Raw genomic sequence first — 12,772 nt, 5'->3', positions numbered from 1 at the left:
TTGTTGACCTGATCCGGTCCTGTCGACGCCAGTGCCGGAAAAGGCATCACAATATATATATATATATATATATATATATATATATATATATATATATATATATATATATATATATATATATATATATATATATTGTTAAGAGTGCAAGATTTTCTTGTCCAGTTATTTAATTATTTATTATATTCTATATTTATATTTGCCGCTCAAGGCGACAACTTAATTATTATGATTACTGTTTGACTGTGATGGCGTCGTTTTCGCGCGCAGCCGAGCTGCATATACCACACTCTCCGGCTCACTCGCTGTGACTCTCACTTGTTGCTTGAACACTTGTCTGTTTTGTGTATTACTACGTTGTTACAACTCAAGCATCTTTATTAATATTATTAACTTTATAATACGTATATTATTTGATATCAAAGATTATTTAGAAGTTGTTTATATTTATTAGAAGAATAAATAAACCTAGATTCAGTTTAACATAAACCTTGTGTTTCACTTTATTCAATAAACCTGAAAGGTTATTGGGCTCCAGTGCACGCTTCCACTGCGTACGTGATTGATTTATTGAAAATAAATTGAGTGAAGTGATTGACCACAAGGTAAGAGTATTTATGAATATTTATTTAGAAAAGATATTCCGGAAAATAAATAAAAATATAAGACGTAATTATAGATGAACAAAAGCATGCATGCATAGAAAATATAAAACGTAATGAATACGTTTTAATAGACGCTTAATTTGAATAACTTAAAAAAGTTGATAAATATTTATTTATTCAATTAAATAAATTCATAGATGTCTGAAAATATTTTTTAATATATTAGATGGTGAAAAATAGATTTAATTTAAGTAGATGATGAAATCGCTAGCGAGGCCGGTAGACGCTAAAAAAATTCAAGATGTCGGCCAACTGCGTCATAATAACAATAGTACACGAGCATCACGTGTATTACAATAGTATGTTCAGATTTTGATTTTTAGAAGATGTTTTAAATTAAATTTTAAAAGTGAATTATTAATTTTAATAATTATAAAAATGTATTTTGACATGTCAGTGATATTAATTAATATAAAATACATATTAAAGCTATTTCGGTAACTTTGGCTATGCGACGCTTGTGTTCGGCATCAAGTAGCTTATAGTTTGTGAGGTTGTTTGTTTGCATAATGTATCCCGAGTGTGTGCGTGATCAACCGCCTTCAACGTCGTTTTATTGCCGTGCGTAAAACTATACGTTGGAATAGGTGTGCATACTCGAGGTGGTGCTGTGTAGATGATCAATCTTGCGTTTCAAATTAAAGTAAATTGCTGTGCGTTTATTTTAATTTAGAAGCACGAAATAGAATCAAAATTAAGAAGAGTATCGGGTACTAGATGAATAGAATTTTAGAATATTAATAATAAGAGATAGATGATAAATTATTAATTAAATAATAAATTATTAATTAAATGTATATTTAATTAAATTTAAATTCTGTTTCATAAAATCCGAAATAGATGTCAGAGTCAGATAAAAAGCTTACAATGGTTGATTACGACAGTGAGGGAAGTTTCGAGAAAATTGAAGATTCTGGAAATGCTGAGAAGGACCCAGCATTGCAGATTAAGACTGAGAAAACTGAGGACACGCTCTACAGTTTGTCTCAATTCCACAAAGGTTTATTGCAACAAACAAAAGGCAATCCAGGTTCATCAACGAAATCTAGTGACATTAAAGATGTAAAAGAGTCACTTAAAAGGATGAACAACTTCTCAACTCCTGTCAAACCAGGTCAATCGACGAGTAAGTAATGACTATAAAATAATTTAGAAGCTGTAAACATAATTAGAAGACACACTTTAAGAATAGATGAAAGTATTTTAAGAGTAGTTAGATGAGGCCTATTTAAGATGTATAAAGATGTATAGATGTTAAGAAAATCCCAGATACTAATTAAGAATACATGTTTACAGGTACAGATGATGGTACAGATGACCGTAAGAATGAAAGTAAAGATGATGATACTAAAGATGATGATGATTTTAAAGACAAGAGTGAAAATACCAAGATTAAAATTAGAAGCAGCAAAAAGATGTTAATGCTTGGTAATAAAGATTTAGAAGATATGAAGAGGTTGATGCTGGAGTCAAACAAGCAGACTCAAGAAATAGCAACGTCAATTGCAAGAACAGCTAGGAGACTCGAGGAAGTCTCTGCTGCAATGTTAGATGCCCTAAAGGTGATGACAAAAGGGTATAAAGCAGAGTTAGATCGCGAAAAGACTAAAGCGGAAACAGCAAAGGTAAAGAATTCACATATATTTCCTACTTTCCCAAATAAGAATGATTTAGAAGTTACAAATGAGAATCATATTATCTCTAGAGATTTGAATGTAATTAAAGATGCATTACTATCAAATCAAAGTAAGATTAACGTTAGACGAGAATATAGATTAACTCAAAAAACAAACTATAATATCTGGTTTGATTATTTAAAATCAGAACTTACTAGTTGTGATTTATTAGATGTAATAGATGAAAATAACAGTAATGATAATAACTTATCAAATTCAATGAATAATAAAAGAAAATGCCTTGTTAGAGATATTATTATTAATCATTTAGATGAAAATTATCACAAGAGAATTCTTGATATTTCCGAACCCGTAGAAATTTTGAAAAGAATTAAAGAATGTAGAAAAGAACAGATAAACCTTACATCAAGTTCAGTTAGAAAAAGATTGTATTCAATCAAAATGAAAAAGAATGAGAAGGTCAATGATTTCTGTGAAAGATTTGACCAGATCATTAGAGAATATGATTCTTGCGGAGATGGAGAAAAATTAACTGAACAAGAGATTAGATCAGCTTTCTATCAAGCGATTACCCCTGTAACTCCTCAACTAATGTCCGCAGACTTTCTTAAGAGATCTCAGTCAAAAGAGATGATGACATTAAATGAAATGAAATCTTTTATTCTACAGTTAGAAGCAGAAAAGAAGACCGGAGATGGAGATGATACTGTCAAAGCACAGACAGCCAAATTTGACAGTAAAACAAGATGTTATAGATGTGCTAAGACTGGACATAGAATCGAGGACTGTCCACTGTCAAAAGACTTGTGGTTTTGCTACTTTTGCCAGGACATTAAGAAACACAAAGGTGCAGAATGCAAGGAAGGAAGACTCACAAGTAAGGTTTTGAATAATAATGATAATATAAATTCTAGAGGTAAAATAGATAGACGAGGTTTTATTAAAGTTAGAAATAATGTGAATTCTAAGCCATATAATAATGATAGACGTTTTAAGAATTATAACAAGAACGATCAACAGTCAGCTCAAAATGCACACAACAACAGAAGTGCAAAAAGAGTGACTGACGAAAGAAAAGGTAAGAAATTATTAAATGAAGATTTAATAGATGAGATTAGATTTATTGCTGATTCAGGAGCAACAGATCATATAGTAAAGAATCGATTGATATTAAGCAATTTTGAAAAATGTGAAAATAGAGTAATTAAGAGTGCCAATAAGAATAAATCGGCTGACATTTTAATAGATGGAAAAGGTGATCTTTTGCTCTACACGAATCAAGATAACAAGATAATTAAATTATCAAATGTTATTAGTGCTAAAGATGTATCAGATAATTTATTATCATTAAGAAAATTAGTAGATAAAGGATTTAAGATTTATTTAGATGATAAAACTTTGAGGGTATTTAGTGAAAATTTAGAAGAAATAATACTAGAAGGAATATATGAACAACCCAACTGGATTTTGTACTTCAAAGTTAAGAATTACATCGACGATAAAAATGAATTAGATTGGGAATACAACGCCTACCGTTGTAAAGCTGTAATGATTCAAGAAGATGACACCGATGAATCAGAAGTAGATTTACAAAGTAAGGAGGGAGATTCAGAAAACATAGAGACCAAGGATTCTTCAATTAGGAGGGAGGAAGAAGTTACAACACCTCCAGAAATAGAACAACATCTTGAAAATCCAAATGATGACATGTTTAATTGGGATTCTAGTTTAATAACTAGAAATACAATTAAGTTAGATGACATCGAGAGCATTAAGAATTTAGAAGAGCTATTCACATCAAATCCATTAGAGCAAGGAACAACAGAATCAAGTAAAATAAATGAAGCTATGTTATGGCATGTAAGACTTGGTCATGCTTCATTAAATTACCTCAAGAAGTTACAGAAAGTATACAGCAAATTAGAGAAAGTTAGATTTGATGATTCAATTCTAGATTGTGAAATATGTATTATGTCAAAGATGCAAAAATTACCATTTAAAGAAGTTAGAAGACGAGCATCAAGACCATTACAAATAATACATACGGACACGATGGGTCCAATAAAACCAACTTCACACCCAGGACACAAAAGATTTATTAATGTGTACATAGATGATTACTCCAGATTAGCTAGAGCATATTCAATAAAGACTAAAGATGAATCAGGAGAAACATTAGAAAAATTTCTAATATCTACAAGAAATTTACTTGGCAAAGATGAAAAGGTATGCTACGTTAGATCGGATCAAGGAACAGAATTCACTGGTGGAAAATTTCTAGAGGTTTTAAGAAAAGAAAAGATAGAATTAGAATTAACACCGCCTTATACCCCTGAACACAATGGAGTCTCTGAAAGATTCAACGCCACGTTGCAGAGAAAAGTCAGACCCTATATGCTAGATTCTGGTTTACCTAAGAGTATGTGGGAGTTAGCAGTGGACGCAGCTGTTCACTCATACAATCGAACACCACATAAATCTATAGATTATGATGTACCATTGATGAAATTTAATAAGAATGAAAATTGTCATTTTGATAAAATTAAAAGATTTGGATGTATTGGATATATTAGAATTCCAAAACCAGAGCACAAGTTCAGCGAGAGAGCAATTAAAGCAGTCATGGTGGGATATAAACCCACAGGATACTTGTTATGGCATCCAAGTACTGGAAAATTTCTAGAGTCACGACATGTTAGATTCAATGAAAAATTAGTGTACAAAGATGTATATAAGAATAAACAAACAGAAGAAATTGAAGATGAAATTAGTTGGAAATCAGATGAAAATGTACCAGATAATTTAGATGACAAAACCAACGAAGAAAAGGAGAAACCGGAACAAAGAAAAAGAGGAAGACCCCGTAAAAATCCACTAGATGCTAAAAACTTAAATGAAAAGAAGAATTCATCAGAAGAAATTAGACCATGTACTAGAGGTGAGATGAAAAGAAAACTAGAATCTGAAAAGGATAAAAATAGAAAATTGATTGAAGACATAAGCTTTGCAAGAAGTGTCAACGTGTCTGAAGATCAATCTAAGATGGATGAACAAGAATTAATAAGATGTTTAATTACTTCTTTAAACAAAGAACCCATTAATTATGATGAGGCAAGCAATTCAAGTGAAAGATGTCAGTGGATGAAGGCTATCAAAGATGAATTAGACTCAATAACTAAAAATGACGTCTGGGAATTCGTAGAATTGGAAGAAGCAAGTAAAACTAAAGGAAAATTAAATATCATTGATTCAAGATGGGTATTTAAAAAGAAAATAGAGGTAAATAAAGATGTACTTTATAAAGCACGACTAGTATGTCGAGGTTTTAAAGATAAGAATGATTATGATCTAAAAGATACATATTCGCCAGTATCTAGACTATCACTCATACGAGCATTACTTTCAATAGTAAATAAATATGATCTAGAAATCTGTCAATATGATGTGAAAACTGCATTCCTCTATGGAAATTTAGATGAAGATATTTACATAAAGATACCAGAAGGTCTAGATGTAGATGAAAAGACGAAACAAACAAAGATACTTAAATTAAAGAAATCTTTGTATGGATTAAAAGTAAGTCCTAAGAAGTGGAATATAAAATTCAATCAAGTGGTAAAAGAAATTGGTCTCGAAAATGATTTACATGAACCATGTTTATACACTTGGAGGAAAAATGGAATTGTAGCTGTACTGCTAATCTATGTAGATGACATTTTAGCTGCTAGCAATGATCCAAAGAAGTTAGATGAAATTGGAAACCATTTATGTAAGAATTTTGAGATGAAAGTTCTTGGCGAACCCAAGAAATTTCTTGGAATTGAGATAGAAAGAAATAGAGAAGGGAAGAACATTGTATTAAATCAAAGTAGGTATATAGAAAGCATTTTAGATAGATTTAAGATGACTGACTGTAACCCGCAGAATACTCCAATGGTTACTAGACAAGCTGAAAATAGAAGTAAAAAGAAAAAAATTGGAAGAGTTAGAATCATCTGAATGTGAACAACCGTCGATAACTAGAAAAGCTCCATACAGAGAGGCAATTGGAAGTCTTATGTACTTAGCAAATGGAACTAGACCAGATATTTCTTTTGCTGTACATTACTTAGCTAGAAAACAATTAAGTGCTACCGAAGATGACTGGAAAGATGTAAAAAGAATTTTGAGATATTTGAAAGGTACAATAAATTTAAACCTGAAATATACAGGTAACTCAGATGACTTAGAAGCTTTCTCAGATGCTAGTTTCAGAGATAATGATGACTCCACGTCATCAGGAGGATATATTATTAGACTTTTTGGTGACGTAATTGCTTGGAGAAGTCACAAACAAAATTACGTTACACTGTCCACTTGTCAAGCAGAATATTTGGCAATGAGTGATACTTGCCAAGAGATAATATCTCTAGATAAAGCAATTAGATTTGTAATTGGAAAGACATTATTTCCTACTACTATTTGGTGTGATAACAAGTCAGCAGACGACTGTACTAAGAAGGATGGAAGTCATAAACTTAAGATGTTCGATAATAGCGTAGATGAAATTAGATTAGAATTACTAGAACGAGAGAAAACAGGTAGTAGAAAACACATGGCACAAACACATGGTGATTTCATTAAACAATGTGTTAATGAAAATAGAATACGAGTTTGTTGGATTTCTACAAAAGAAAATTTGGCTGATATACTAACTAAGCCACTACCTGCAGAACCTTTTAGACACTTAAGAGATGAATTATTAGATTGAACAATTAGAAGTATATTAGAAGTTATTTAGAATTAACTGTAATTATTATTTCATTATGTTACAGAAAAACCGACTGACAGAAAGAAGTAGAGCAGTGGAAGCTGGATACAAAAAAATGGAGGGAGTGTTAAGAGTGCAAGATTTTCTTGTCCAGTTATTTAATTATTTATTATATTCTATATTTATATTTGCCGCTCAAGGCGACAACTTAATTATTATGATTACTGTTTGACTGTGATGGCGTCGTTTTCGCGCGCAGCCGAGCTGCATATACCACACTCTCCGGCTCACTCGCTGTGACTCTCACTTGTTGCTTGAACACTTGTCTGTTTTGTGTATTACTACGTTGTTACAACTCAAGCATCTTTATTAATATTATTAACTTTATAATACGTATATTATTTGATATCAAAGATTATTTAGAAGTTGTTTATATTTATTAGAAGAATAAATAAACCTAGATTCAGTTTAACATAAACCTTGTGTTTCACTTTATTCAATAAACCTGAAATATATATATTAGGGTGTGCCAAAATGTAACTCCCGTGGAAGACCTTTTAAAATTGGAATTTTAAGTTCCGCTTTTAACAGGGGCTGCGTTTGGCCATTTCCTGAAATATTTTGAAGTGAGACGATGTATTTGATTTTCATAGAAATTTTTAACAGAAGCTTAGTTTGGGCATTTCCGGTAAAAATTCAAAATTTGGCCGGATTAGGGCACACCCTAATATATATAGGAAATTAAATTTTCTACAAGTTTGTTTCCTATATTTCTTCTGTAGCTCTTGTCATTCACGAGATAAATGCGAAAAAACGCGAATTTCATAGAAAAAATCAAGTTTAGAAGCCTGTACTTCCTCGCTGGTTCGAGTTACGGCTTAGCCGCAATGGACACTTTTGTAGAGCATTTACACGGAAAAAAATGGATGGCGTTTAACACAATGTTAGTATGGTCTCCAGACCGATACTAAAATAGTATGTGTAATATTGCAATTCAGTATTGTCACGAGTCCCATAAGTATGGCGTTATTTACTATGTAGTATAGCAATGGTGCTATTGTATCTTTTATACGTATGCATAGCAGGCTTGGCAAGACAGTATGGTCCTGAGACCCATCCACAGATTCGGTAGAATCTGGCGCCAAGTTCCGTTCAAAAATCCCGTTGTAAACGGAGCGCCAGACTACCGACTGTGTTTACTGTAAGCAGAACGGTATTTCGAGGTTGCAAAATTTTATTTAATTATATGGTTCTCCTTTTTCCAAAATGATATATTATAAAAGTAATTTATACTTTATTTTACTGATATTAATTAATTATAATCAATTATAACACTTAATTCACTTAAAATTATTAAATTTTATCAGCACAAACTATAGTAAGCCCAGAAATTTCGATCCTGACTTTTTTTCGATGGGGAATATCAGCGCCACAGACTAGATAAAATGAATATGTGTAGTAATCCTTCCTATAGACACGCAACTACAGTAAAAAAAAGTGATTCGTAGCTTGCATCTATGGCCGCCAGGGTGCACTGGAATTACATCTACATAAACTGTAGCTTCAAGGGGATAGTTTGCAGTAAAAAATGCAGTCAACACGAGATTTAAGTTGTTATCAATTGTAAATTTTCATTATAATTACAAAAAATACTAAAATCCGAACAAAAACAGTTTCACTGTAAAAAAGTCGCGCCAAGTCCACGTTCATAAGACTATTAGGAAAAAAAAATTTTTTTTTTTCTTTACAAAAAGATACAAAAAAAAATTTAAAAATCCAAGTAACCGATATGATTGTTTATGGTTTCGGAAATTAAAAATTTTATTGTAAATTTAAAAATTAAAAAATTTTTAGAACGTACTTGGTGTGCGTCATTGTGTATTTCAATTTTTTTAAAGTCCTAGTAAATAGATTTTACGAATTTCATTAAAAGTAAAATATTTTGCAACCACGCACACTAAATACGTTCTAAAATTTTTTTTTTAATTTTTAAATTTACAATAAAATTTTTTTTAATTTCCGAAAATCATAAACAATCATATCGGTTACTTAGATTTTTTAATTTTTTTATTTTGTATCTTTTTGTAAAGAAAAAAAAAAATTTTTTTTTCCTAATAGTCTTATGAACGTGGACTTGGCGCGACTTTTTTACAGTGAAACTGTTTTTGTTCGGATACTACATTGCTGATGACGCAATGGTACTAGCGGTTCCCGCTATAATTTTTGGCGTGTTAAGCAATTAACCTCTTGTATTACCACCAAAACTACACTGATGGAAGGATTTGTTTTTATTGAATAAGCTTTATTAACTGTTAATAAATGATTTTTTAACATCATAGGATTTAATAAATATTTATTAATAAATTATTTATTAAATACGATTTATTAAATGTTAATAAATATTTGTTAACAGTTAACGAATATTTATTAACAGTTAATAAATATTTATTAATGGTTAATTAATATTTGTTAACTGTTAACAAATATTTATTTAAAATAAAAAGCAAAAATAGCAATTTTTTTTTGACACTTTTTATAATTCTATAGCTGAAATACATGATAATAATTAAATTCACTAAATAAATTAACAATTTCAATATTTAAAGAGACCATTCGGCAGCCGAAATGGAAGTAGATTTCATCATGAATAGAAAAAAATATAACAAAGATTGTATACAGAACTAGGGCTTTTAACTTATATGCAATCGACAAAAATATATATCGACGGACAAATACTAAAACCAGTGCAATAGCAAATTTCATAATTGGCATAGGGGAATGGGGCATAATTTTGAGACTACACATATGACATGGTACTCACATTAAATCTTATTTAAAGAGCTTTCGGATGCAATTTACAGAATTGCAATAAGTTATCCTATTCAAAAGTTATTCGAGTTCGAAAGTGAAGAAATATGAATTTTTATGATTTTCAAAATTTTGAAATCCTGGTATTTCTAAATTACTTGACCGATTAAGCTCATCTTCGAACTTGACTTTGGTATTTATCTGTAGAATAAGTATGTTGAGTTTGGTAGAGATCCGTTGTAAATTGGCGACGCTATCGTCCTGACAAGCCGCGTTATATCCCATATATATATAAATATATATATATAAATATATATATATAAATATATATATATATATATATATATATATATATATATATATATATATAAATACATACATATATAAACTTTTGAACCATATGCATTTTCTGAATTCGCTTGACGAGCTGAGTCGAAATATAGCAAAATTTTTCAAAAGTTCCGTCATGAGGACCAATGCAATAGTTAGATTTCTATGAAATCTACTAAAAATATAAAAGATAATTATGAGCTGTGATAGAATTTGGTATTTTATAATAAACATTAATATAATGTAATATAATTAATGCAAATAATTTATAAAGATGATTTTTGCTTATAAACAATCTTCATATCATATGACATTGCAAGCGAAACAAATCTACTCAAAAAAATATTTATCAACTGTTAATAAATATTTGTTAACTATTAATAAATACTTATTAACTATTCATAAATGTACTTTCCTTCCAAATAAATATTTATTGAGTGTTAAAAAATATTCATTAAAATTTAATAAATTAAATAATTGTCTTCAAACAAATTAAATTAATAATTAAAAAATCCTTCTATCAGTGTATATAAAGTAAAAGACCCAGTTACTGACGCTGGCCTAGTTATTGATACTTTCAATTTTATTTTAATTTAATAAAACAAATCGACTCTAATAAATTAATAAATATATTTATTATTATAATTATTATTATGCTTTACTTGTACACCTCTCCGCTTTTACAAGGCTGATTCCTCTTTTTCTCCTAGCTCTACGCTTTTTCTATTTCTCATATTGGACCTCAGCAAGTCCCACCCGACACTTCATTTCTACTTTTAATTTTTGCGGCTGTGGACTGACTTGTGCTTTCTGTACCGTATTCACCCTGAACCTTACCTTCTCAGGCTGTTGGAACAGAATCATGGGGAAACCACAGAGAAAACCCATGATAGTACAGTCGGAGCTGGGCTAAGTCTACAGTGATTTATAAGAAACTCTTCTTTATCGACCACTGGAGCATTAGGCCCTTCTCCTAGTGTGCAGAGATCCCTCGCGCTAGCCAACGCTGACTAAAGTGGTCACCCATTCAAGTTGTTGCTTAAATGTGTGATCGCCCAAGTCAGACGTGTGCCGCCCAGCTATCTCTGCCACTTCCAGAGGCTGGCAACGTAACGTAACGCACATATTTTTAATTATAATCACTGAAAAATATTGGTGCGTGCTGGGATTGAACCCGGGTCCCACTCTTTCGAAAAGCGAGCACCGAGCCGACCAGGTTATTGCCAGCCTATTAATAAATATAATTTTTGAATTATAAATTTTAAGATAATTGATTTTTTGAGAAAATTTTATTTTTTTAATTAGAATAAATTTTTTTTAAATAATCTCTTTCATATTTTTAATAAGACAGACATAAATTCTTGTAATTTTTTAATTGATTGTTGTTGTTATTTTTCTTCACTAAAACCAATTCATGTCAGAGTAAAAATAAAAAAAAAAAACAATCATGTCATGAAATAATTAATATCATTTTTCATTTATATAATATATTTCGGACATAACCTTCGTCTATAATTAAATAAACATTGTTGTTACTCCAATGGTGTTGTAGCTAATATCACAATATTGGCTAGGTCTACCTGCTAAAAGAATTGTACATACGGCAAGCCAGTATGGGCCTGGCGGCCATACTAGCATTGCGGCATCCGCGATAACTATCGCCAATGTTACCATTTCCGCAATGGTCGAATCATCTATGTGTACAATTTAATTATGGACAAAAATCTTCGATACCATACTGTATGGTGTTCTTACCCATACTGGTATAGTGGTATCTACCATCTATTTCTCTCCGTGTAAGATGATTTGGTCGTCGCAATCCGAGGTCAAATTGATAGATATTTTTTTTTCTTTTTTGCAAGTGATCACTCGAAAAATAGCATAAAATATAAAATTATTTCTAATCAGAATTAAATTGAATAAATTCAATTCATAATTATGGTTAAATAATTATAATAATATAACTATTAAAATATCAACTGACAAGTACTGGGCTGTCACAAAACTATAACAACTATTATAGGTTATGTAAAGTCGGTACTTGAAACAGTTGCTCACGGTGTTCATTTATTGTTTAAATTTTCAAATATCACTTCAATATATTAAGGTAGTAGTCTGGTAACTTATGCCTATTTTCATGACTTCTTTGGAGGGTGGTTTTTTATAGGAAAATAAAAATGAATTATCTTGAATATTTAGAGTGTTTTTATTTACATATTGAAAATATAAAAAAAAATTTATTTGAAAAAATTTAATAGTTTATTACTATTATTATTGCCACTCGAAGTTGGAACCTCAAAAAAAATGCACGTGGGTGGCCCGGGTGATTTTGGCTGTTGATGTTATCTGAAATCAAATATTCTTGATTATTCTTAATCTATAGACATGTCATTCTGATCGGAACTACTGAAGTTAAATTTCAAGGGTAAATAACAAAATGGCGGACTTTGAAAAAAAAAGTCCTTTTATTTTAGCAAAGAAAGGGTTGTAAAATAAAAAGTTAGGGGTGAAAAAAATTCTCTTTAGTACCGACGAGAACTATAAGTGTGTAGAACAGCCTGTTAAAATTTGAAAGCAATCGGTTC

At 30.6% G+C, this 12,772-nt stretch overlaps 2 protein-coding genes across 4 annotated transcripts in view; one reads left to right on the top strand and one right to left on the bottom strand.

Annotated features, from left to right (window-relative positions):
* Positions 1 to 12,772, bottom strand: part of LOC123271556 (putative uncharacterized protein DDB_G0279653) — a 214,510-nt gene that overhangs the window by 16,235 nt on the left and 185,503 nt on the right. The window lies entirely within an intron of this gene.
* LOC123271558 lies at positions 141 to 7,230 on the top strand. 3 transcript variants are annotated; one of them, XM_044737927.1, is made up of 5 exons: positions 141 to 602; positions 1,503 to 1,788; positions 1,959 to 2,287; positions 2,969 to 3,176; positions 7,114 to 7,230. In XM_044737927.1, exons 2-5 carry the CDS (start codon positions 1,503 to 1,505, stop codon positions 7,137 to 7,139), a joined length of 849 nt encoding a protein of 282 aa, XP_044593862.1. In that variant the 5' UTR covers positions 141 to 602; the 3' UTR covers positions 7,140 to 7,230. The 3 variants fall into 3 exon arrangements, with proteins under 3 accessions (XP_044593862.1, XP_044593861.1, XP_044593863.1); XM_044737926.1 differs by having other exon boundaries at positions 2,969 to 3,377; XM_044737928.1 differs by lacking the exon at positions 7,114 to 7,230 and adding an exon at positions 3,296 to 3,377.

Source organism: Cotesia glomerata, linkage group LG9 (assembly GCF_020080835.1).
Source record: "Cotesia glomerata isolate CgM1 linkage group LG9, MPM_Cglom_v2.3, whole genome shotgun sequence".
NCBI classification, from domain to species: Eukaryota; Metazoa; Arthropoda; class Insecta; order Hymenoptera; family Braconidae; genus Cotesia; species Cotesia glomerata.
Note: the sequence above shows the minus strand (reverse complement) of the source record. Positions and strands in the feature narration are given on the sequence as shown.